This window comes from Zootoca vivipara, chromosome Z1 (assembly GCF_965207765.1).
Source record: "Zootoca vivipara chromosome Z1, rZooViv2.hap1.1, whole genome shotgun sequence".
NCBI lineage: Eukaryota > Metazoa > Chordata > Lepidosauria > Squamata > Lacertidae > Zootoca > Zootoca vivipara.
In genome coordinates this window covers 62,577,181-62,604,218 of record NC_142583.1, presented here as the reverse complement: position 1 = coordinate 62,604,218, position 27,038 = coordinate 62,577,181, and the positions used below count along the sequence as shown (strand labels likewise).

The 27,038-nt window shown below is 46.2% G+C and overlaps 1 protein-coding gene across 1 annotated transcript; it reads right to left on the bottom strand.

The window, feature by feature from the left end:
- Window positions 1-1,079: 1,079 nt before the first annotated feature.
- Window positions 1,080-25,701, bottom strand: LOC148687397 (protein transport protein Sec31A-like; the record flags this gene model as incomplete). The annotated part of the gene is made up of 13 exons (XM_088657097.1): window positions 1,080-1,667; window positions 3,000-3,071; window positions 4,767-4,886; window positions 7,911-8,192; window positions 9,314-9,372; window positions 13,026-13,064; window positions 16,232-16,588; window positions 17,972-18,098; window positions 18,776-18,868; window positions 20,795-20,971; window positions 22,753-22,926; window positions 24,819-24,964; window positions 25,551-25,701. Coding segments are annotated over 13 exons (1,977 nt in total), but the record flags the coding sequence as incomplete, so codon positions are not given.
- Between the last annotated feature and the right edge of the window lie 1,337 nt (window positions 25,702-27,038).

The window sequence follows — 27,038 nt, the reverse complement described above, 5'->3', positions numbered from 1 at the left end:
CCTTTTGTTATTCTGCCTCAGTCTACTTGAAGGCTGGGAGACACATGCCTGCAACAACCAGGAGCCTCCCAGACAGGCTTCCAGACTATCGCTATTTTTGACTGGGATCCCACAAAATACTGGCAAATTGCACAACTGTAGCTGACTAGAAGGTCTGGCACCACAAAACCGCCTCCCCAAAATATCAGACTTTCTGTGTAAGCTAAGTGGCCAGAAAACGTACTGCAAAGTGTGGCAAAACAGTTGCTTCGACGCAACTTCATCGAACCTGCCCAGAAACAAATGAGAATGAACACTCAATAAACAGGTTGCTTTGGAAGCACACAGAATCTACTGGAGGCAAGGAGAACGGGCAGGCTTTTACAGCATGCATAAATACAGGTTGCGTCAGGTAAACGTCAAATAAGGGGAGGAATAGTTTTGTGGTAGGAGCAGCTTGCCTGATGGAGGAGAGCAGCAGAAATTGGCTTCCAGGCCAATCAATAAATAAAACTCACCTCTCCACTTCCCATCTTCCCTTCTAATGTGTAGATATCGGAGAATACAGAGTTTGTGATCACATTTTTTTTCCATTTGAGGCAACGGTAAGGCCTCAGAGGCTGGGCCAGTGCCCCAGATGAACTTTGCATATGCCTGAAGATGCTTCAAAATCCTTTGCAACACAAAAGGGCAGCTTGACAGACAAGCCATTGTGTGTTCCCTGAAGGCAGAGAGCTTGGAAATCATTGTTCTGAAAGCTGACACGCACAAGGTGTTCGAAAGATGCCATCATTCCAACTGACTCACAGACATGGAAACTTTGCTGTCTGATCTATCAAAGCCAACCTTAGTACCATTTCGATGAGGTTCCTCCGGCACTGATCTAACCTCTGTTACAGAAGGAATCAGCGTGGGAAGGAGGTATCTGTATATATATATGTGCATAACTTCATGACGACGGGTTTAAATAAATAGCCATGCGGCCTAATGAAAGCAAAGGCATTAAACTATTAAGCAAGCTAAAAATTAATTAAGCTAAATCCCACTGACACTGCGGAAGCCTTAAGGAGGAGGAATAATAACTCAGTGCACACAGAAAATAGAATCAAACATTTTACTTGCTTGTTGATGCAGAGGAATGTGGGGGAAAATTGCTTTCTGAGGTCAGCCTTACATACAACCCCCCCTCTCTTTGCTGTATTTAAAAGCCACTTTCAAAGCAGCAGGTAACATGCATTTAAAATGGGGTATATGACGTGGCGCAATTAAATACACTTATCTGCAGATAAGGGTAATAAAAGATGGAGAGAAAGAAAAAGCACCAGGACTTGCTGGCCCTTCTAAAACGAAGCTCATCTGCGGCAAGGGGGGGGGAGGGAGAGGGAGAGAGAGAGAGAGTGACTTTGTCATGACCAGCTTTCTATATCGCATCATGCTCTAAGGGCCGGGGTCCATCTCGCAGCATGCCCCTTCGAAAGCAGCATGCTTCTTCTCTGCACAAGCCCACTTCACACGGCCAGCTTGTTGGCCTGGGTGAGGACCACTTTGAGCACCGGCATGAAGGCAGACGTCTCGCTGAAGTTGCTAGTGCTGACTATGTGGGTGTGGATGTTCAGCCCCTCCGTGTAGTTCCGTGTTTCGATGCTCCTGGCGATGTTGTGCAAACCGTTGATTATCGTCGGGGAGAGCTGGAGGGAGGCAGAGAGAAAACAACATGGAGAAGGTACCCTTTTCACATAGATATCCGGGCACCCCAACCTGACCTCACCCCAGCATTCTTGGCTCCAAGCACTCTACTCATGAGTGGAGTGGCTAAATGGCCACTGGAGAAATCTGACCTAATCAATGGTTGCGGTATTATTATTTTACATGACTTCACAAAGGCAGGTGCAACTGGGGCAAGCAAGCAACTTCTTCCAAGGACAGCTGCGAGCGACAATGGCAACTGGTTGGTGCAAGGCAGTAGTAGCCCCTCCTCCCTTTCCTCTAGCGGAATTCCCATCATCCTTGACCACTGCAAGCCAGGGATGATGGGAGTTGTAGTCCAACAACAGCTGGAGACCCAAGTTTGGGAAACCCTGCTCCAGGGCACGTGGAACAGTATGTCTGCCTCTCCTGCCCTGCCCAGCCAAGACCTCAGAATGTTGCCTCCTGCACCACTAAAGGACTTCACCAACCCACAGGGTGGAAGGATAAGTTATGGAGAGAGAGCATTTCTGGTACAGAATGAAATGCCACCAGCTGGAGATTGGAAGCAAAGACTTTTTACAAGAGTTGGGCTTTTTTGTGCTGTGACACCACCAGCATCTGCACAAGTGGGGCAGCCGCTGTGTGCAATTTGTCTATTCAGGGTCAGCATGACTCCCAATAATGACAGGTGCTGTAGGCCAGGGATGGGGAAGCTGTGGCCCTACAGATGTTGCTGGACTCCAATGGGACCATGTTGGCTGGGGCTGGTGGAGGTTGGTGGCCCAGGTTCCCCAATACACACAAGTCATCCCCTGTGCTCCGTCTTATTCTGCTCGGCCACTGTAGGGACAGAACGCTGAAGTAGATATATGGACTTCTTACACCTGATCTGGCTTGTGGATTTCTGGTGCTATTTAAAGGGGGCTTACGGTTTTAAGCATTGTCTTGGGATTCCCAGGAGCCCAACACAATGTTCAACCTGATCTTACCACATGCTCGATTTGTCAGATCGTTTAAACAGCCAGCTGCCACATACAAAGCTGCCTTCTGGTGACATTGCTTCAAAAACGGATTCCCAAATCCCACCCAGGAAGTGCATTTACTTATTCTGCGAAACACTGCAGACCCATCTTATAGCACAGGAATTATTTCTAGCTAACAAATAGTTTTTAAAAAGCGGGAAAACATTGCAAAAATAAATAAGAAGGTTGGAGAATGATCTAGGAAGCAGTTCAGTTGCTGAAGTTTAGAATGCCTGGCTTGGAGGTGAAATGTAAGGAAGCTATCCTGAGCAGGGCAAAGCGAAATGCACAATGATAAATAAAGCTTACTGTCTGATCTCTGAGTTTATCATACAGAAACTCCAGGCGTTTGTTGGCATCGTCAAGTTTCCTCTTGGTTTGCTACAGAAGAGACCAGAACATAGGAAGTCATTAAATAACCTTATCAAATTTTATCAATGCTCAACCAGCACACACACATATGCATACATACAAATTAATATGTACTTTGATGTGCCTCCTAAGCATGGGGGAAGTTCCTCCCCAAGTAGGATTTAACTCCCCACACATCAGCTGATGCACATGTGGGGGGTGTCAATCCTGCTTTAGGCAAGGCTTTGGTGCACCAGCTGGTTCCAGCAGTTGGCTGGCACACCTGAACAAAGCAGGACTGAACCTGCCCAGGCATCAACTGATAATGGGTTCAGTCCTTCTTTCTGTGGCCAAGTATCTTACCTGCCCCATATCCCAAGTCACATATGACATAGGGTGTGGGGCAGGTGGGCATCGTTTCATGAAAATGACCAGGCAGGCCAATTTTGCCGCAGAGCCTGGAGGGTCCCAACCCTCAGTCCAGGAGGTTCAGAGCAGTGGGTTGCACAAGCGAAGTTGCTTATGTGGGACTGCACAGAGGGCACAGAGAACTGCTGGCTTTGAGGTAGAAAGGAAGGCGCTCCTCAGTCGAGTCTGAATCACAATATCTTCCTGAGAGAACTGCGTCCTTGAAGGTGAAAGTAAGCACCCAGCACTTAGCTTATGGAAGGTGGTTTTGCTGCTGTCAACCTACAGGACACGCTCCTGCGTCTTCCCTACAATCCTGTGTTGAATCAAAGGCGAGCTGTTCCAGAAGCTCTGCAAACACCATCTTGGTAGTCAAGATAAGCCCACAATTAATTGGTAGTTGCAGCAATGAGCTCATATACGTTTATATTCGCTTGCTAATTGGCTTGCTTTGATGTCATCATCTGTGGGCTTTGGGTGCTGGGCTCTGGGCCCAGTAAGGGGAACTATCTGTAAGGTTTGGTATTTGCCACCGACACCCTCATCTGGTCAGGTGAAGTGATGGGAAGTCCTGGCAAAGTGGTGTATGTCGCTTTGTCTATAAAAAACATATGCACATTTGCTTGGGTGCAGACAAGCCATCTCCTTGCTGCAGAGTCCACCCCGTGTCTGTAAAGGCTGGGAGACCTGGCAGGCTGGTCTGCTGCAAGTCTACACCTTTCCTTTTAATAAAACACTAGAACTGGTTGCTCTAGCCTCTTTGACATCCTTCTTTGGTATCCCTGCACCCAACCACTCCCACAAGCCCTCCTTTGGGCCTGCGGTTCAGAACGCTCCCCCACACCAACATGACAATATAAACTTGCATTCCACAGAGTCAGGTCACAAGCCCATCCGTAGCTCCCTACCACTGTTCATTTGCAGCTCTCCAAGGTGCTGAATCCCATTTCGGCCGTGTCTGCAAAATGTTTGTTTTTGCTGCTGTCCTCTGTGTTTGCAAGGTCTTCTTGAACCATTTGGATTTGGGAAGAAGCACTTATCTTAATTCGAGTCGCCCGCAAGGGAAGACAGCCTAAGATTATGCTCTCCCATTGTGTAAATCACACGGTAGCTGCAATTTTTCTGATAGCCTGAATATCCGAAGCACTTGGCGAGAGCCTGGCTGCTGGTGATAAATCGTTTCTGATGACTCACCACACAGTGATGGATGCCACCAGCTCTGAATGTGTGATTACACTACATAAAATGCATTTATATATATATATATATAAACAAAAAACACCACCACCAAAACACAGAAACACATGAAGCACATACCGGATCGGTAGCTGAAGAGAGACATCTCTGGATCAGAGCTTCAAATGTATTCTTTAGGATAAGGTGTTCCTCAGGTATGGGCTTTTTCATTATCTTCTCTGTTGGCAAGGATTGCACATGCTAGATAGAGGGGAAGGAAGGGTAATTTGGAATATCACTTTGTCATCATTTGCTCCCAGGCTTTTTACTCCAGGGGAACCGCATGTTAGTAAAGTCACTTAAATAACACAGGTGGAATGCAGAGGGAAGGTCTTGATACTGAGGAAGCCAAATAAAAAGAGCGTATGAATTGAGGAGAAAGGGACAGAGAGGATTTCACTTCCAGTACAGGCCTTGTTTGGGGCATGGAGACATTCAATCAAAAACATACAAAGGGAAAACTCCCGCAGAACTGCACAGCCAATCAGAGCACGTGCTACTCCACTAGAAATCATGCTATTCTGCCTGATTGCTAAGCAACATTTCCACACTTCTTACTAGTAACACAATTAGCCCTTAAGTTACAAACTGAGCGATCCTTTCTCTTGCACTTCCAAAACCACAATCAACATTTTCCTGGCAACTTACTTCCCATATATTATTTTCTATCCCCCTCTTTATATTTTTCAGGTGCTCTCTGATCCAGGCACTGAGCAGACTCACGAGCTGCTTAGCTTCAGCCAATAACCTCTCTTTAATATCCACTCTGGGCCAACTGTCCAGTGACAAAGAAAGTCCCAGGCCAAAAGACTCTGTTTCTATACACCTACCAATGTGCTGCCCTTTAATGGTATCTGCCAGATTTGCCGTTTAATGCTGAAGCAGCCCTGCTAATCGTGCCTTAGCATAAAATCCATTCATGCTGGATTCCCTCTTACCACAGGATAATCAGGTGTTTATAGAGTCCAGATTTCAGCACCCTTGAATGATTTTGGGACAAGTCCCCCAATACGGGGAAAGCAAATGCTAACCTCTGCCTAAACACCAGTAAGATCTAAATCAAATGAAACGAGCAAATCCTGCCTGCCTGCCTGCCTGCAACAATGTGGCTCCAAATGAGCCAACATCTCTCACCGCTTAGCAACCCACCCACAAGGCTCTCACAATCATTTGCCAGTCATTTGCTTTCAAAGACAACCCCCCAAGTCAAAAGGGTGATTGTTTCTTTAGGCAGGACCCCGCAGACCTCCCACTGAGCAAGTGGGAGGGAGAAGAAACAAGCAGCCGTTCAGAAATTCAACAGCTGCCTTGCCCAGGCTACATGGCTGCTACCACATCAGGCATAGAGGGGATCCAACCAGAATTCAGGGGTCAGCAAAGTTTTTGTGGCTTGGGCCGGTTCACAGTCCCGCAGACGCCATGGTGGGCCGTGCACAAACACTATTTCCGGCGCGCCTTCCGGCGCGGAGGAGGCGTGTGCAGCTTCCTATTGGCTGCAGAAGCCAGCCAGCCTCGCAGAAGGTGGTCCCTGCTCTGCTCCGCATGGGAGCCGACCGAGCGGGTGGCAGGGGTCCATGGGCCGGTTAAATGATCCCCATGGGCCTTAGCTTGCAGACCCCTGAACCAGATAATAGCCTCCCTGTCCGTGAAGTGAGGTGTTGGTGAGAGCCAGTGTGGTGTAGTGGTTAAGAGCAGTGGACTTGTAATCTGGTGAACCGGGTTTGTGTCCCCGCTCCTCCACATGCAGCTGTTGGGTGACCTTGGGCCGGTCACACTTCTCTGAAGTCTCTCAGCCTCACTCACCTCACAGAGTGTTTGTTGTGGGGAAGGAGGGGAAAGGAGAATGTGAGCCGCTTTGAGACTCCTTAGGGTAGTGATAAAGCGGGATATCAAACCCAAAAAATCCATAATCCATAAATGCTGAGACAGACCCCATGTCTTGTAGCAAGGGATGGCGCAACCTAACAGGACATGTGTGAAGAACCTCTTGCCCTCCAGATGTGGCTGAACTATGACTCCCATCAACCCCTGCAAGCATGGCCAATGGTCAGGCAGGACAGGAGCTGTAGTTCATCAACACCTGGAGGGCCAAAGGTTCCCCACATCTGTGCCAGGTGGCAAAATGTAAGGGATGCTGGCCTGGTGAGGGAATCTTCTCAGGAGTGAACATTCCACCTCAGACAACCGTTTCAGGGCCAAAGGTAACCCCCTACTCCCCACTCTCAGGCTGCACTCTTTCCCTCTCACTGCACTGTCAATCTCAATGAAGATATAAGAACAGATGGTCCTGCTCAATTAGATCAAAGGCCTGACTTCTGATTATTCTGGTCATTTTAGCCATTTCGGGATAATCCAACAACTTGATCTCTGCCATTCTTCTCTGGTAGGAAGAATCAGGAAGACCAATTTTTTAATAAGGAACGGGGAAATTTTTTATAACTTATCTTAAAAACCATTGTGAAGAGTTAAAATTGTTAGCTGGATTGGAATAACGCTTGTAATTAAATGGTGAATTTTGGATACAATGGAGAGGTAAAAGATTTGGATTCTTATAAAAGATGCAGGAGGAGATGATTAATGATAGGACCCACAAAGGGGAGAAGTCAAGTCCAGGAGATTCTCTGGAATCTTGTTTCTATGTTGGCTATGTGACTGTAAAACATTAATCTGAAAACCAAATAAATAAATTTATACAATTGGATCAAAGGTCTCTCTACAGCCCAACATCCTGGTTTCACAATGACCACGGGAAGCCTCCGAGCAGGACACGAGTGCAACGGCACTCTACGTTGCCTAGCAACCACCTCTGATACTGGAGGGAATGTGGTTACTGCAACTAGCGACCATCGATAACCTTCCCCTCTACAAATTGGTCTAATCCTGTTTTAAAGCACCCATCTCTAAATGTTGTGGCAACCGCCATCATTCAACTCTGCCTCTTGGCCGCTCTCCCATCCAGCCTCCACTTCAGCCTCAGAGTCTGAACTGCTCTCTGCCCTAGCCTCTTCCTGCTCACTAAAGTCTGTCACCTCTTCAGCTTCTGACACCTCCTCCTCCCAGTCTTGTCCCTCTTCTCCCTCTGACCGCTCATTATCGTCCCACCACCAATTCCCTGGCCCTGAGCCTCCTTCCCCTGGGGAGTTCCCCTAGGGGGTTCTCCCGCTGGTGCCTCCCACCACTCCTTGGCATCCAGCCAGCCCAAGACACCTGGCCACCGGCTCTTACCTGCATGGTGTTGCCAATTGGCGCTCCAGGCGCCCCTTCCATGCTGGGCATGGACGCGGCAGGAGTCATGATGGTCTGGCCGCCAGGTTGTGGGACGTTCTGGTAAGGGCTTGGCATGCTAGGTTGGCCTGGAGGAAGATGCGAGGGCTGGAACGGAACCTGGGCGGGAGGCATTGCTGGCGGCTGCTGCTGCTGCTGCTGCTGCTGCTGGGCTTGAGGGTCCGACATGGGGTTCATTATCGGGGCTGTGATGGGAACCGGAGGCATGAAGTTCTCAGGCACCTAAGGCAGAGGAAGGAAAAGAAGAGCTCACTCGAGTTCTTATGGCAACAGGTGTGTGATAAAATTATGCAAGAGCAGGCAATGATATTTGCTACCACTGTTGATAGGGCTGTTCACCTATCAAAAGGTTATTTCAGTTTCTTGTTCATTGGGCATTCAAACATTAAATCAGTCTCTGCTAGCCTGACGTTTTAGACTCCAATTCCTATCAGCCCTAGCCAGCAATTTAGCTAAGTTTAAAGGAGTTCTTCATTCATGTAAAACTTGCTGTTGATTTTTCCATGCTCCAGTCTTTCATAAACTGAAATGCATTTGCAACCCTCTGATGATAGATTTAAAACAAATCCAAGAGATATATATATATATTTTTAAAAAAACATTATTTATGCTTTTCAGGTTTATACATTTCACAGATTTTACAATCATTTTAACATTTCCTTAAATTTATTTTAAATATCTTCTGCATATCCTATTTAAATTATTTTGCTCATTCATTCATCTACTTTAAATATAAACTCTTATAAAACTGCAGGTTATTACAACAATCCTGCCAATGTTCTTATCTGTTTACAATTTATCTGTAAATATTCAATAAACCATTTCCATTCTTTTATAAAAAGTTTGTTATTTTGATTTCCTATTCCTCCGGTAAGTTTGCCATTTCTGCATATTCCATAAGCTTATTAATAGATTCTTGTATTTATCACATACTCTATACAATTTTTTCCTAATTATATGATTTCTAAATCCTTTATGGAACTTTCACCTTTTAATACCATATGTAAGCGTGCCAACCAAAAATATTGGCATGACCTTCTAAGTCTAGAATATGTGAATTCTCTAATGTTATCCATTCCTTCAACCAGCAAAGACAGGGTGCCTCATAATATAGTCTCATATTCGGAAGGAAAAAACCTCCTCTTTCTAAATCCAAGAGATCTTAACCTCGAGTCCTGTCTTGCCTACTGGGGCAATTAAAAACCTCGTTTTGGGGATTGGGGAGGACACCACCACACAGGCTAAGATAACCCTCTCTCTGGCTGCTACCTTTGATCACAGGAACACCTGGGGAAGGGCCTTTAAAGTCACTCTTGGCAAGTCAGAAGTTCCTTTTAACCTACCTTCTTTTTCTTTGCAATTCTGCTCAAAGCAGGAGGGTCGTTCCAGCCATTCTGAGGTCCTGCAACAAGACCAAACAATATCAATGGAATGTAAAGCGTCCCAGATAATCAGGAGGGGCAAATTTTGCCACATTCTAACTAGAGGCTAGCATTTCATCGGAATCTAGAAATTTCAGAGCGGGGATGAGCATGTTCTGTATTTGAAACAGGAATGCAAATAACACAAAAACCCACCTTCTGCCTTCATAGCTTTTGGCCCAATTCCCTTGCTCCTCCTGCCCAACGGGAACCAAACTCAACTAGTTGCTCCTATATTTGTGCACGTTCTGCCTCCACTACCAGAATGCAGATTGCAAGCCCCATGTGGGTTTATACTACCTGAAAAGCTTTATGTAAATTGACGGCATAATATTCCAGTTACGATTAACATTCATTACAGTGCTCTTTGTCAATCTGGCATGGATTTGCAAGTACAATTAGCGTAATCACATATATTTGTTATTTATTGGTACATATTTAATACGGTCATTGACATTTCTATCATTGGGCTACCAAAGAAAACCTGAAATTTCAGAGATTTGTTTCGGGCGTTGTTAGCAACAGACACCACTTTGCAATACCGTGTTGCTGTTCAGAGGAATGCAGCCTTTTGGCGCTTCTTAAATGCTGGTTGATGCCCCAAAACGTTTCTAACTGAGAACGATGTGCTGGCCACTGTTTGTCAAAATATATGCCTCTACTGGTTCGCCCTGGAAGGCTGGGCTCCAGAGCCTTCACGGTGATGAAACTAGGAAGCTGCTTTGTATCGATCTGGATGATGGGCCCATCTAAGCACAGTTGCTTAGGCTGGGAAGCTTCCCTACACCAGGGGTGGGGAAAATTCCCAGCCCGAGGGAGTCATTCCTTTCCGGGGAAGCTTCCAGGGGCAACATAACAGTGGCGGTCAAGGCCAGAGGCAAACGTGGGCAAAGCAGTAGATGTCAATTTACCTTTGGACAGGAGGCCAGTTCCCACAAGCGCTCACTCACACAACCCTCTACCCTCCATTAATGCAAGCAAGAGGCATGATCAGAGTTGAAGGACGCATTCCAGCCATGCAAAAACACTGGAGGAGGATGTGAAGCAAGGCTGGTGAGGGTTGTGGCCTGGGTGGTGCCAAGGGCCAGACAAAGCCCTGGAGGGCCACATTTGTTTGACCCACGGGCTGGAGGTTCCCTGCCTCTGATCTACCACTGACTGGCAGTGTCTCTCCATGGCTTCAGGCAGGAGTCCTTGACCACCTGGAGGTGCGAAGGACTGACTTTCTCCATACGAACTTTACCACTGGGCACTGCCCTTCCCAAAGGATTTCGCACTGGGAGGAGGATTAAATCTGGGGGCACACCTGTGCTATTTGCATTAATAAAAAGTCTAAGGACACATATTCAGATACGCAGTGAATCTTTACGAGGCTAGGTTCCCGCCTAGCTGTAGTTTTGCTACACTTTTGCTAATGTTAGGATTAAATCAGCAACTGGTAGCAGAGAGACAGCAGGTTTAGATCTTCACTGCCTATCCTTCCCAGCGCAGACCACTGAAAAAGGCAACCAGCTTTTGCAGCACAGATATCAGGAGAGAATCAGTAACTCCTGGCAACCCATAAATCCACAGCAGCGTCAACTTTTAATATATTTTTTTTAATGGTTCGGATCAAACTGGTAAAAATCGGAAAGAACAAAGCTGCTGTGAACATGCTCATTTTAGTCACTTAATTAAGTTTTGCTGCTGCTTGGCAGGAAGCCTGTCTTGCAGAGCGAGAGAGCGCTGCCATAGATCTTACCGCTTGAATTCATAATCACCAACTGGGGAGTAGAGTAACAACGGCTGACCCGCTACCGAGCCCCCTGCATTTGCAGTGCCAATTACTGTGCTTCCCTGGAAAGAGCAGCTTCGCTCATGAAAGCGCTCCGCCCAGGAAACTGAGGTTGGTGCTGATAATGCCAAGGTTGCAGGTTTGATCCCCGTATGGGAAAGTGGCATATTCCTGCATTGCAGGGTAGATGATCCTCAGGGATGAAATTCATTACAATGTATTTGCTGCATCCTGGTCTCTAACTGCAATATTTTAATCGCACTTACACTACTGGATTTTTTTATTTTAAATTCTACGGTATCAGTAAACCGCTCAGAGATTTTATTTTTGCCAAAAAAAGGAGGAAAAGGCTAAGCGGCAAATAAATCATCTAAATAAAGAAATAAGCTATGAACCTGTCCGGACGAAAGTGGCCGTCTGGGCTGAACACACATGGATGTCATTGTTTATTGGCAAGGGCTCCCGAATAAGCCTCATTGAAAATGAATGAAAGTAATACTGAATGTGAATTCGGAATCAGTAGCTGCAGATGTTCCTGGTGGAAATTTGTTCTGGCTCAGGAGTACACAGGGACCTCTCCTGCCCCAACAAACATGCTTAGGGGGGCAGCTTAAGTTGGGATCTTCTGAACTAATCTGAACTCAAGGGCCACTCAAGTAAAATTAAAAAGTAATGCAGGTTTGTTACACAACACTGATAGTTAATCAAAAATAATCACAGCTGGAGTTTTTAACCACAGTGCTATAATTTTCTTTTTACAAAATTGCAACTCCCAATCTCTTAAAATCTAGGATTAACTCAGTTTCCTTGAGAAATTTGGATTCCCATGGTTCTGCAGCACATTTGCAACTAAGGGCAAGAAGGTAAGTGTGTACTGGGCACAGGATTTCATTTTTTGTGAATTCCAGCGTTGTTTCTTTTCCAAAGATTCTAGTCCTCATGACTATAGAAAATATACATTGAGAGTGTGGGGATAATAATTGCTCAAATCTCGGAAGCTAGCAGGGTTTCCGATTAAGATTTCTAGCAATCAAGGCTAGGCAGGAAGGACTTCAGTGTTCTTCACAGCTCTTTCTCCCTCCCCAGGACTAACTAAATCATATTTTTTTAAAGGCTGAAAGTTGAAGGATAAATTAGGCAAAATAAGAAAAACAAAGGAGAAGAGAAATATTTGCTGTTAGCATTTCAACTTTTTCTCTTCCTCGGCCTCCTTCCTTCTATTAACCAAAACCTATTTCCTGTGCTGAAAGGAAGAACTGCAGGTAGACATCTTCACAACCCCTGCAATTCGTCACCTTTTCCATCAGCGCAAGCAGGAGGCAGTTTACAAATAGCTTATGCAAATCTGTTCAATCCGCACAAGTTAAGCAAATGATTCTGGATTTATTTTGGACACAGAACTTGGATTGATTAGGTGCAATTTCTTTTAACGTTCTATTGGAAAGTGCAGAATACACACACCCTGATTTTAAGGATAGTTGCAAATATTTGGAAGATTGTATTCTCAGCTTTTCTGAACACGAAAGGCAGCTGTCCTGATCGTGCAAATGACTGCTTCAAAAATTATAGTGCAGACCATGGAAATTAACATTTCAGAGCATTACTCCTCCCCCTATGAATGCAACAAACATCTGTTTTAGAAGTTGATCACATCTGTGGTTATAAATCCCAGCTCTGCTATTTGAGTCAAACCATTTGTCTCCATTAAAATGTTACCGAGTGTTAAATTTCATTGGATTTAACAAGTATTATTAGCACAAAGTATTGAATTTGCGGTCACATGCACTGCTAGAGTCCAATTTGTTAGATGTTCGTGCTGTGCCTTAATGATTTCCATTTTATAAAAGGTAGCTAAGTCACCTTGCAGGATACTGGCTGGGTCTTGTATGGATTGATAGTCTGCAGACAAAACGCAAAAAAACCTCAGGAGGCATTAAAAAGAAAAAAAAGATACACTACTTTCCCATTACCAGCTTTTTCCAAGCTTTGCATGTGCTGGAAAATACCTTCTAAGATTTCAAGAACAGATTTCAAGCGCCCGCTCTTACCAATTTTCACTCCCAGTTTAGCCATGCAGCCCCAGAGTTTGCCTAAGCAGCAAAGAACAAGCTACCTTCTCCAAGGAAATGGACTCAGTATCCACAACCTCCTCACTAAGAAAACCTAGAGGTGTTTCCCAGGAACTGTGGGATTCTTAGAGAACTCCATTTGAATAGCTGCTGGTGCTGGGCTGGGCTGAAGGCCTGGTTCCAATTCTTGGTTCCAAAGTCCTGTTTAGTGAGGTGAGGTGAGAATATTCTCCGGAGAATATTCTGCTAGAAAATTCACCACAAACTGTAAGTTCTAATGTAAGAACCAGTTTTATAACCCACATTTTAAAAACGCTAGTAAATAATACGTCAAGCTGTGATATTGCCAGTGTAAGTAATGAATAATGATTTTTTTGGATCCAGCTACATTACTAGGCATTGTGTCATTCACCATTCGCAGTTCTGAAATGTGAGCTACAGAAAACAATTTTTATTTTATTTTTAGAATGCTATTCATTTAATTTGATGAACATTTAAACTCCTATGTATTTCAACTATATGCAATAGGCTTGGTGATTATCGTGAGTCATTCATGTTGAATTTTCAGTTTCAAGTTTGGTGCAAAAAAACCCAAAGAATGTGAATTCACTGCATTGCCCCATTGAATAAAAGTATCTTTACAGTTTTTGGTTGCCATCTGAACATGTTAACCCATGAATAAACATGTATATTAACTAATTATATAATTTTCAATGCATTAAAATGAATATTCTCCTATTTTAAATGAAAAATCGCTAATATTCTCATTAATTGAGAATATTCTTGAGGATTTAACATCACTAGTCCTGTTCATCAACGAAGCATTGCAAAGTGAAAATGGGATAACCCTGCAAAAACAGGGTTGGGGTAGGCATGGTCCTCTACTTGTCTGGACTCCAACATGCCAACAGTCAGGGATGATGGGAGCTGAAGCTCAACATCTAGAGGTCTACGGGCTCACCACACCTGTTTTAAGAGTTCGGCTGTGAACTGAACATGGAAGCTACTCCCATTAGAAAACTTTAGTCCACAGCACTCTTTGCAAGGCACCTTGGGACACGCTGTATTTCTTGAAGTGAACTCAAAAGTACTCTAACCCATTTTTCTACCAGGAAAGGGGAACGGTCTTAAAAGTCTGTAAAAGGCAGCTGCTGTGTATCTAATGTCATTTCATCCAAAACTGTAAGCTGTAATAGCCTTGCTCCCTTCATACCCTGGCCATAATAATAATAATAATAATAATAATAATAATAATAATAATAATACAAAGTTTTGGTCCCTGACAAAAGCTTTGTGTCTTCCTGTTATGCTTATTTGCATTTTATTTGCAAGGAAAGGAAAGCTAAAGAAAGAGTTGAATGACACCGATAAAGAAACAGGTCTGTTGTCATGCACCGGTAGCTGCTCAGGACAAAAAACATTAACAAAAGCAAGTTACCAGTTCTCTCATTTTGGGCCACAAGCTTTTGTGTCATGCTAACACACATGCAGAAGCAATTGTTCCAGACATGCTTGTTTAGTTCATGCGAGAAGAAAAACATACCTTTAAAGGGTTTCTAAATTGCTTCATCGATATTGAGTCTCACCTTTAGTGAACAACTCTCTCTCCCCCCCCCCCCAACTTACTGGTGCCAACTCCAATGGAAAAACTTCAGCGAACAATGAATATAAAGGGCTGGAGTATTGATATAATAGGTCAGCGGCCAATTTGTTCTGATTGGAATTACGGTGTCATGTTTATAAGGTATGCTCTGATTAAGTTTCCATAATTACTGTCATTATTTTTTTAAAGGGACAGGTCGGACTGCCCTGCCCCCACAATGTCCCCAACCTTGGGTTTAAAACAAGAACCCTGGTCCGTGCTCTCCTGAAACCATCTCAAAGCTTGCTAACGGAATAATCTTTGTTAAGAAGTGAGAAAGAGAGCACCAAGAGGCTCCTTCCTACATCATGGCTACCTGCCTGAAAGGGATTCTTGTTCCCATGCCACTTCAGAGAAGTATAAGGCTTCCCGTACTTACACGCTTCCATAAATACAAATGTTTGGTCTGTGCGGTGCGGCTGTAGCTTTGCAGGTTTTCCGGAGTGGCATGGCGGGTGCAACAGCAGTGGTAAGCAGGTAAAGTGACCGTACCTTAGGAGAGTCAGTGTGGTGTAGGGGTTTAAGTGCTGGACTCTTGGGCTGCAAAGGCCTGGGTTCAAATCCCCAGTCCGTTCTGAAGTTCACTGGGTGAATGTGGGCCAGCCACCATCTCTCAGCCTAGAGCATTTCACGGGGCACTTGCAAGGGTAAAAAAGGCAGGGGGGTGGCCCTGATCTCCCTGGCAGGCTAAAAAAATCTAGCAAACTGATAGCGGGTAACACACTTTTCTGCAGGAGGCTTGTGAATGCAAATTGGCTAGGCACATGGAAACAAACAAGAGCCAGGTCCCATTCCAAAGCCCTGTTCTTACAAGTCGCTGACTGAAAGCTGCCAGCTTGATGTCTTGATTTCCTTTTGGTCTTGTTTTTGGTTAAAACAAGAACGTTCAGCTAAGCCAGGGAGGATGTCAAGCCCCTTCTACAGTTTGCGAGCCTCTATGCCAGGCACCCCCAAACTTCGGCCCTCCAGATGTTTTGGACTACAATTCCCATCATCCCTGACCACTGGTCCTGTTAGCTAGGGATCATGGGAGTTGTAGGCCAAAACATCTGGAGGGCCGCAGTTTGGGGATGCCTGCTCTATGCTATGCAGCAAATGACTCCTGGGACTATCTCTGGACACTCTTTGACTCACGGCAGGAGTGTTTGGTCACTCACACTGCCCTGGATAGAGCAAGCTGCTGGCCCTATACGGCAGGCAAAAGATGGCGATGCTTTTCAGAAGCACGCAACCCGAGCGCCACCAGTTTTGTGCGGAACCATGTCAGCATACACATGCAAAACAACAATGACAATAAATGAAACGTGCGCCCGCCCCCCCCAATGCATAACAAAGGCCCCTTTGCAAGCGCAGACCTGTTCTTTGGGATGCAGCGAGCTCACTGGTTGCCGGCTCTGTACCTGAGGGTCCAGGAGGCAGCGCATACGGCAGAGAAGATGCTGGGGCTCCTGGCCGGCCATGCTGGAAGGAGGCACCAGAAGGAGGGGGAGGAGGAAGAGAAGAGCTGGGGTTCAAGCTGGTCGGGGAGGGCTGGGGCTGGGCTGGGTACAGCGGGGAGGGCATGGAGGTGGGCGGGTTAGAGGGCATGTAAGGAGGGTTGGGGTTAGCGTAAGAGGCCGAGGCAGGAGGGGGCGGGGGAGGTTGCTGCTGGTGGGGCTGATAGAGCGACGGTCCCCCCGTTCCGAAAGAATACTGCTGTGTTGGCTGGCAAGCTACATTGGAGAGGGTGGGGGGAAAGGAGAAGGTTAGGTTAGTAAAATGAGGCCCAGCTGAAAAAGGGAGAAAACACAGCCCTCCTAAGAGGGGCTGCAGGTTAAGCATTCCACATAAAGGTTCCTGCTTTAATACTGAAGATAAAAATGGAAAATTATTATTAATTAAATTTGCATGCAGCCCAACACATGAAGATCCCGCACTACATAAAAATACATAATGAGAACACAGAATGCGTAATAAAACGAGAACAAAAGCAAAACAAAGCAATAACCCCCCTCCCACAGACACATTTAGAATCGTGGGGTAGGAGAGCTGGGGCGGGGGAATCACATCTGGCAACCTATGCTCCCCTTTGGTCTCAGATAGTACATGGGTAGAGGAGCCCAGGACACAAATTTTCACAGCCGTCTAGCTGCTTATGGTGGCACATTTACCAGAAGTAATGTATTTAGTGTTCACTCTGGAAGTGCATATCCTGTTTGACCAAACTAAGCCTCCTAGACATGGGTAAATAAGGCAGCTTGCCCTGAATAATTTAGAAGACACATTGTTCAGCCAAGTGCCATCTCTTCCTCAGAAATCACAACCCTTTGACTCGTCTGTTCAAAAGCTCTCCCTGCACCCCGCCACGTTGCCCGGCAGAAATTGCTTGGATGTTAAGTGCTGTTACCAGATGAGTTATTAAGGGGCGATGGGGAGAGAAGAAATCAAATGAATATCACAAGGTTGCAGCTATTTCACTGCAAAATCCATAGCTCATTTATTTAATGCCTCTATGATGCCTGAAGAGAAATTTGTCAATCCCAAAGGGAACCTGAGCAGCATGGTGGGCCGAGAACTGAGCTACAGGGAGGGAGGGAAGGAAGGAAGGGAGGAAGGGAGGGAAGGTTTAAGTTCCTTCACAGTCATAAAAGATACAAGCCATTCTGGGCTCTTGGGATACATGTTCCCATGTTATTCACAACATTAGTCTGGATTCAGCTAACCGGATGTTCTAGCAGAAGCCAGTGCAAGGCCCCTTACCATCCAATCTGCCTTGCCAGGGTGGGTGTATGATACTACTACTACAAGTAGTAGTAGTAGTATCAGTAGTAGTAGTAGACCACCCGTCATCTGCAGATCTCAGGGAGCTGACGGAATGAGCGTATTCTCACAACTTCCTCCTTCAGCTCTATGTACTTTTCAAGGGAGAAAGATGTGATCACTTTTACCCCCTTGTGACTAAGGCAGTGGTGTTGGGGAGGGGGTGGTTCAAAGGCTTCGTGGGCACCAGGGGAAGATCTCAAGGGTTGCCACAACAAACAACCTAGGTTTATAGCACACTAAGCTCACTGTAAGAAGAACAAATGGGGGGATACTAGGAAGATTGCGCTACTTACGTTGTGGATACGCTTGTTGTGCTGCAACCTGAGTGTACATATTGTAAGTGGGAGGCGCCGGCTGATGTGGTGGTGCGCTGGGATTAACAGCCCCTGGCATAAACCCTGGAGGAGGAGGGTTTTCCCCCTGGGAAACAAATGGGGAAGAGAAGAAGGGTTTGGTTTGGTTAGGTGCATATGAAGCAAAGGCTTGGCCCAGAATGACAGTTCCCAAAGTTTAAAAGTCCTGCTCTCAAAGCACTCATTAGCTCACACACAATTCTTTTCCACTTCCCACCTTACTTTGGATGTAAAGACAGAACATGCAACAGGGTGCCCAAGAAACTGGCAATATCCACCTGCAATCCTTAAAAATGGAGAAAACCTAAAATGTGTTGAATTCATTACGGGGAATGGGGCAGAGACGGTCAACTCAAGGTGCTTTTAAGGGCTAAATCATTTATTCAATTTGTTAGGGAGGGAGAAATGTGGCGGGGAGGAATTAAGCCCACCTGTTCCCCCAGTGGAAACTATGGGGGCCTCATTGATTGAACTCGAAATCTGATTCACAGGCCAGAAGACATCTTGAAATACAGCAAGGCCAGCTGGGAAATCTGATTGAACTGAAACCTGTGCCTACTTCCCAGATGGCCAGTAATGCACTGAGAATGGCAAAGTGTGTTTTAAAAAAAAGGTGATGGAGCGGGGAGGGAGCATAGGAATGGCACAGAAAGGGATATGTGTGCAAGTGTCCAATTTTTATTTGAAAAATAATAATAACAAGGAGAGCAGATCCTGCTCAAAGAGGAATAATTAATGTTATACCTGTGTCTCAGAGGGAGAGGCTGCAGGAGGATGGCTGGGAAGGGCAGTGGGGTTTTTGTTACTCCAGGTAGTGACAGTAGGGGCAACTCTAACCTGAATTGAACAGAGAGATACCAATCATGGAAAAATAAAACGAAATGAAAAAAGAAGAAGAAAAAGTCCGAAAGGGTGTCAAACAGCCAGAATGCTCAAAAAATGCCCCCCAAACATACCAAACAATGCCAACCCCCTATTTGCCATGCTACGTAACAGTTATGATTGTTTGAGACCTTCATCACTGTATTCTTAGGAGCCAAGCAGCCAAGACAAGGCAGCAAGGGGAAAGAGAAGAAGCGCAGGGGAAGAAGGCAGCCAACGTTAGATTTCACCTGGTTAGTGCTGTTGGATTGACTAGGGCGCTTTCCTTTTGTCGTGTTTTGCATCCCTAACAAGGTGCAGTCTCAGTGCCAAGTGCTGCTTATCTAATACTCGTTTGCCTGGGTTGTTTTAAAACGCAGGAACAGACAGAGAGCCCTGTGGAAGGCACCATGAACTCCCAGAGCATACAAGTGAAGAACACAGGCTGAGGGTGGGGGAGACACAAACCTACACAGCACACCTGGCAATACAAAACTCAGCGTGGGCACCAGACTGCTCTGAGACTATTGCAGCTGCTGGGTTGGGATTATGCCATGCAGTGCTTTTATGTTTTTGTAAAAAACAAACAATGGGGTGCCCGTGCTTATACTGATGAGTGCCATGGGTGCCAGCACAAAATGGCTGGTATGGGCAGCAAAAAAAGAGGTGCTGGAACTCTGTAGCAATGAGTGCTGTCGCACAAACAAAAGGCCTGATGATATTACAACATCAAGATGGGAGTAAGACACATTATGTTATTTGCAAAATCAATACATGGTATTATGTTATTAAGATACACAAAGGAAAGGAGCAAGACCCAAACAGCACAGTGGCTTCTGCTTGTATTTAAGACTCAGCCACATACAGAGATTGATCTGTGCTTTGCCTTTCACACCAGAAACAGGGTAGAATCAGCACTTCCCATTTACCAATATACAATATACCATTCCGCTTTCCTTTGGACCACACCAGCAAGGCTGAGAGGAGGGTCTTGTCGTCTGGGCAGCCCAGGACGTCCAGACACACTGTCCAGGCAGTATGTCCAGGGAGGTCACTTCGGTGCTGCTAGCACAGCGGTTTGACTTCACCCCTGGGGGCACACTCCATTCTCTCTCGAGACAGATGTGTGCCGACAACTTGTGTGCTTAAAGAAGAGACGAATGTGCACATCCCAAAGACAACTGCCAGGGGACACACAGCCTCTCCTGGTGTATTAGAGGCAACAGAACAACGAGGTGCAAGTTTCACACCCTCTATCCATAAGAACAGCCTTGCAAATAGGCTCACAGAAGTTTCTAACATTTATACTTGTCAATTGTTGCGTCAAATAATTTTTTTTTCCTTTTAGCTTATAAACACTTCTAGGCTTGGTCACCTGGAGAAGATGCTTGCTCACCACAGCCCTAACTGTGTTTTAAGTCTGCTATCATGGCTGTCTGGCAAACATATCGGAAGCCTGAGGAGCCATAAGCCTTGGAGCAAAATATCCAGCTTATTTCAAGCTGAAAGGGTAGTGGCAAAACATGCACAGGGAATTAGAGCAACACAAAGGGTGGTGGAGGGCCCGGAGAGAGAAAGCAGGAGAAAATATCCCAAGCAGTATTTAAGGCTACAACATTCGGCATTTAAAAGAGCATTCCACATCAGCAAAAGCTTGTGTGGCATCAAAACCAACACTCAGGCAGGCAGGCAGGTTCGCAAGATTTCTATGATCACTTTTCAGAAAAGCATGTGTACAAACTGCATAAAGCACACGCAGAGGCTGCTGCTGGAAAGACTTGCAAGAGGTGCTTCATACAGACGCTGTGGGCACGGAATGCTCAGAACATTAGGCAGAACGATGCTGCAGCAAAGCTGGGTGTCCACATAAGCTGAAGTGTGGCTGCTGAAGGTGTCCGTTACCTGATGATAGTATTGCTGGGCTGGGACTTGTGGCATCTGCGCCTGGCTAGCCGCAGGTCCAATTCTCCCCCTGGGTGCAACAGGCTGTCTTTCGTAAGGAACCTTTGGTGCTTCTGGGCCCCGGGAAAGCTCTCCTTGAGCTCTACAAATCCTTTCCCGCAGCAAGATGATGTTTGGCTGCAAAGCAGAAAGAAACCACAAGGAATTGCACACATACACCCCACAAGCAAGCAGGATCCCATCAAGAGAACTGGCGCATTTGTTATTTGACACAGAAGGTGGCAGAAGAATAGAGTCGTGAAAAGGCACAAGGACTCGAGTTACTGAAGTAGAATAATTTTTCGCCTATGCTGAAGCAGGGACCCAAGGAGACACACAAATATATCTAATCTTTGCAAGATGAGGGGTGTTCCACAGTTGAGCCTCCAACACAGCTCTTCTTCATAGCTCCTGCTCCAAAGCCAGAAGAACTGATCCAACAAGGAATTCCCACTCAGTCATTCCCTGTCCTGGCCTAACTGGGCCCTGCAATGTTCAACCATTCATTTATCCATTTTCCATCACTGTCCTTATATTTCTTACGCACCCTTGTTCACCATGTGGCCCCAGGGTGGGTTACAAGTACTTAAAAATACAAGACTGAAAACAGATGGCAATCAAGAGAATAGGGCAGGTCCCAATGTATATACAAATCTCTCTTCAGTGTCAAATGCCAGGGTAAAGAGGCGTGTCTTCAGAATCAGTGTGTGGTGTAATGGTTAGAGCGGGCATCCCCGAACTTGGCCCTCCAGATGTTTTGGGACTACAATTCCCATCATCCCTGTCCACTGGTCCTGTTAGCTAGGGATGATGGGAGTTGTAGTCCCAAAACGTCTGGAGGGCCGAGTTTGGGGGTGCCTGTGTTGGACTGAGACCTATGGGACCAGGGTTCAAATCCCCACTCAGCCATGACGCTCGCTGGGTGACCTCGGGCCAGACACTCACTGACCCACCTCGTAGGGTTGTTGTGTGGGTAAAACAGGAAGGCGAACCATGTATGCCTCCTTGAGCTCATTGGAGGAAAAGTGGGATATAGATGAAAAAAATTAAGAATCAGATGGAAACTACATAATGAAGATGCCAAATGAACCTCTGCGAGGAGGGAATTCCACAGCTTGGGAGCTGCCACAGAGAGCACCCTCTCCCAGAAGACCCTTAAACTTTTGAGGGTAGTGGAACTACCAAGAAGCTCCCCCCCTTCCAGGAAGTAGTCTTTCAGATATTTGGGGTGCAAGCTGTTTAGGGTTTTAACCCAGGGGTCCCCAGACTACGGCCCGAGGGCCGGATGCGGCCCAATTGGCCTGCCAATCCGGCCCGAGACGACCCCCGCCGCCCGCTCTTACTGCGCGCAGCGCGGCAGCGCTCTTCCGGGTCGGGAAAAAAGCGCCGAAAATCCTTTGTGCGCATGCGTATGGGCCTCTCCCGACCCGGAAGAGGTCATTTCTGGTGCACTTCCGGGTCGGGGGAGGCCCATACGCATGCGCACAACGGATTTTCGGCGCTTTTTCCACCCTGGAAGCGCGCCGCCGCACCAGTAAGCGCCCATGCGCATGCGCACGGGCGTGCACTCCCCCGCCTGCCGGCCCGCACTCCTCTGTCCTCCGGCCTGCCGCGCGATCGGCGCGGTGGGAACCGGCCCAAACGCCGGTAAGTCTGGGGACCCCTGGTTTTAACCTAATGTGAGCATCTTGAATCAGACATGGAAATGAACTGGAAACCAACGCAGCTGTTTAAAAACAGGGTTACCTAGATGGTAAGTGAAAGCCCAGCTGCATTTTGGACCAGCTGAAGTTCCTCAGTTGCCTTCAAGGTCTGGGGCTGATGCGTAGCTGCGCTCCACAATATCTGGAGGGCACTAGGTTAGCAAAGGCGAATCTAGTGTAAGGCAAGGGAGGGAAACAAAAGCCGAGCCCATTTACCTGGTTGGTGTTCTCGGGAAGGAAAGCTAAAGCTGCAGTGGTGCTGCCCTGTGAAGCCAGGAGGTTGGCATACTGGCTCATCTTGTCGGCCAAGAGAGCCCCGACTGTGCTGGCATCTGCCACCTGCGTCTGCTGCACCGCCTTGCGCAGGATAACCACTTTCTCAATGAGGTCCTAGAGGGAGAAAGAAAAAGGAAATAGATAAGCGGCAAGCAGGCCAGTTTGGATTAAAGAGTTTCTATTTGCATGTGGGTCCCTTTCTTTTACCCGTAGGAGCCACAAGAGCACAGAAAAATTGCAGGTAGCCAAGTTATACAAGCCCATAGCTGGCTGGCATTCACAAGCCAAAATGGCAAGCTATACTTCTGTAGCTGAGCAACCTTTTTCTTCTTCTTTACATACAGTCTACAGGGGAAAACAAAAACAAAACAGAGCAGAGTTTATTCATTAACTTTGCAACCCGCTCTTCCTCCAGTGGACTCAAGAGTGGAGGTCTCATTCAAGCAGAGCTGTGGCCTGTGCCTTCAGACCATTTTGGGAGGGCCAAACCGAAGCAAGTAGGCAAGGACTCTTTCTCAATCCCATGAACCATACCCAACAGCCCAAGGGAACGAGCAGAAGAATCCTATCGCTGATCATCACCCAACAACAGGAGTGGACTGGTGCTCTGCTTGCGGGGTCCCCACAGGCATCTAGTTGGCCATTGTAAGAGAACAGGGTGCTGGACTAGATGCTGGGTGTTGGGTTTGAGCCAGCAGGGCTCTCCTTACATCTTGGGGGGGGGACCCTGAACAGAACAGCTATGTGACATTCCAGAATCAATGGTGAGGGCTGGTGACTGTGCAGGGTTCCCCATATTTCTGTTGCTAGCAGTCTTTGGACTACCACTCCCACCACCTCTAGCTAGCAGGGCCAGTGGCCGGGGATGATGGGAATTGTAGTCCCAAAATAGCTGGAGACCCAAGTTTGGGAAACCCTGGTCTAACGGGTGGGGATTTAAGGGCTGCTGGGGAAGCTCTGACTTCATGCCTCTGTTTGAGGCACTTGGGGCAAATTCACTTGCAAGTGTCACGCTTTGGAGTGGGCTACTAAGGGCCTACCATTGTGTTTGCTCCAAAATTCTATTAAGTTAATTGCCAGAAGGAGCAATTGTGTGGCAAGCGCTGCCCCGTCCTTCTGGCCTGGAAATTTGTGACCTGCTCTGCTCCTCAATATATTTCTCTCTCTCCTGTCCCACCCCCCAATATTTTGTTGTAAGCTGCCCAGAGTGGCTGGGGTAACCAGGGACATTTTTCAACTTCCAGGGACATTTTTCAACTTCCTACTAAATAGATGGGTAACCCAGTTGGATGGGCGGGATATAAGTAATAAGGTAAAGGTAAAGGGACCCCTGACCATTAGGTCCAGTCGTGACCGACTCTGGGGTTGCGCGCTCATCTCGCATTATTGACCAAGGGAGCCGGCATATAGCTTCCAGGTCATGTGGCCAGCATGACAAAGCCGCTTCTGGCAAACCAGAGCAGCACATGGAAACGCCGTTTACCTTCCTGCTGTAGCGGTTCCTATTTATCTACTTGCATTTTGACGTGCTTTCAAACTGCTAGGTTGGCAGGAGCTGGGACCAAGCAACGGGAGCTCACCCCGTCACAGGGATTCGAACCGCCGACCTTCTGATCAGCAAGCCCTAGGCTCAGTGGTTTAACTACAGCACCATAATAATAATAATTTGTTCAGGAAGGGGCTGCTCTTTATCAAGGGCTGGACAGCCAGAACTGCCACTGATGTTGGCTGCAACTTTCAAAACTTTTGCCTGAGCTTCCTCCCTGTGAGCTCACAAAGGGCTGGGACCTTCTTAGAAATGATTTTTGTTCATTGTTCTGAATAAATGAATACAATGCAAATGAATAAATACGCACAACTTTTGAGGTGCCAGTTAGCAGATTGCATCCAAAACGGAAATGGAAAGGTACTTTCCAAAACCCACCAAATTTCATGTAAAGTTTAAAGGCGTCGTGTTACCTCACAGGGGACCAGACCCAAAACGGAACTAGTTAACAAAGAGCTACCTGAAGGGAAAGCGGAGTGCTTCCATCTTGAGCTTTAGTCCAGCAGGCAACCAGCTTTTCTACATTTCCAGCACAAATGTAACATAGGCAAGCCTGAGTCTGCAGATGGCTGTCACCTTCGCTCTCAAGTCTAGAGCCCAACAAATCTAAGAATTAGAAGGAAAAGAGTGCATATTTGAATCCTTGCAATTAAAACCTGCACTGTTAAAAATGCACCAATGTCTAGTTCAGATGTCGCATTCCATATGACCAGAATGTGCCGAGGGCTCAAGTGTTCCCTCTTCCATTTGCTAGTAATCTCTAGCCACCATTTGTTACGACATTCAAATTTGGCAAAGTTATGGTTGGTGCTAATCTCAGCTGCCCATTCTAGACATCATGAAAAACCTATGATTATAGGAAATGGTGGTTACAAGAACTTTGTCTGTAAGAATTAGTGCTCCAGTTCGCTTCCCTGCCTCATCCCTCCAAATCCCTTTTTCCTTTTGTGCTGTGCCTTTTAAGACTGTAAGCCTGCAAGTTGGATCAGTATTTTCATTGACATTTTAGGAGCCGCTACGGAAACCTTTTTCAGCTGAAAGGTAAGGTAAAAATGCTTTAAATAATCATAATAATCTTGTGTGCTTAATTGCTTACTAAATGAGATGTGAAGGAAAATGCAAGCTCTAAAAAAGATGTTGCATTTTAATTAAAGAGTAACCCAACACCTTCATCTGTGTCTCGTTTCCTCACCACAGAGAGCAGCAAATTCATCTGGCCTTGCATAAGTCAACACGGCAGCTAAAGCTTCCCTCCAGTTTTGCAGGTCGCAAGACTGGACAATCTCCTTCCAGTTCTTGGTCACAACTGCAGTGATGAGCTGAGAAGAAAAGGCAGAGAACAAATAAGTGTATTAAGACTGCCCTGTTCTAATGCTGTGCATTTACCGACTGAGCATCCTAGCCAAGAGAGTAAAGCGGTTCTGCAAAAACTTGCTTTAAAAACAGGACCTAAAGACATGCACACTGTTCACTAGTTACTGCTACACTACAGTAATCTTGTGTCATGGTTTTGTACAAGTGAAATCTGTAGTTGCCTAATCTACACATGCAGCAGGATGTGGTGGTAAAATAGAAAATATTACTTCATACTGCAGGGGGTGGGAATCACATTTTTGGAATGTCTCTCCTATTTTTTAAAAAAGCCTTGCAAGTAGAAAACTAGCACATAAGGGAGAAAGATCTTAGTCCAGCCACTTCAGTTGTGCTAGTTTCCCCCTACCTACAGGGAATTGTTTTTTGTTTGATTCACATATAGGAACAATAAAATGTGATTATTCCAACTTGGGGTGCAAGACCATACACTCCAAATTCCTCCCTACCCAATAACTACATCATCCCTAACCACCACAGAATGCAGGTGGAGGCTTGCTTGACTGAATGTTTCTTCCACACTGAAAAGTAGATTATCAGGTAAGGAAAGTCACAGACTAGTCAGATGACTCATCTACAACCCCCTGCCTGATAATCACATTTAACCAGCATTCAAAACTCCCATTGTTCTAGGTGCGTTTTGCGACAAGGAATTTCATTAGCTTGAGTAGTTTCTGAGCTCTGGGTGCAGTACTGCGCTGAAGATTTCAGATTCAAACTGCAGAGTGGAAGGAAAGGAGGACCTTTTCCTGCCTCCCCACTTCCAGCTACTCTCTGACGACTGGGGAAGAGACCCTCTGAAGAATATTAGGGGGGCAGGCAGGGGGAGAATGGCTTTGCTCTTTTTTGCAGTCTTCAGATGAGGACTAGACCATGCAAATAAAAAATGAATGTAAGATTTTAGCTAAAATTCATTCATTTTCAGCTTTATATTCTTGCTATTAAAAAGGCGCGCTTAGGCATTCCGCTGTTGTGCCCATAACCTAGGTTTAAGGTGCTATTTAGCTCCTAGCTTTCCTGTCTCAGTTTGTAACACTGCATCCAGCGCTTGAGAAATAAAATAAATAAATATGTTCTCCCCCATTTCCTGCCTGTGTTTCCTTCCACGGATCTTAATCTCCCTACAGCTCTTCTCCCTTACTACATCCTCACTTACAATTTAACATCACGATCGCTTCCTTCTGCTCCCAGCAGCTCTGGACACGGTGAAGGTGCAATGAGCACAGGACATTGGTTTGTGTGCACTGCACTTCCTCCTCCTGTGTTGCTTCACCGCATCCACAAACATTTAAGCCCCCAGGATTTCATA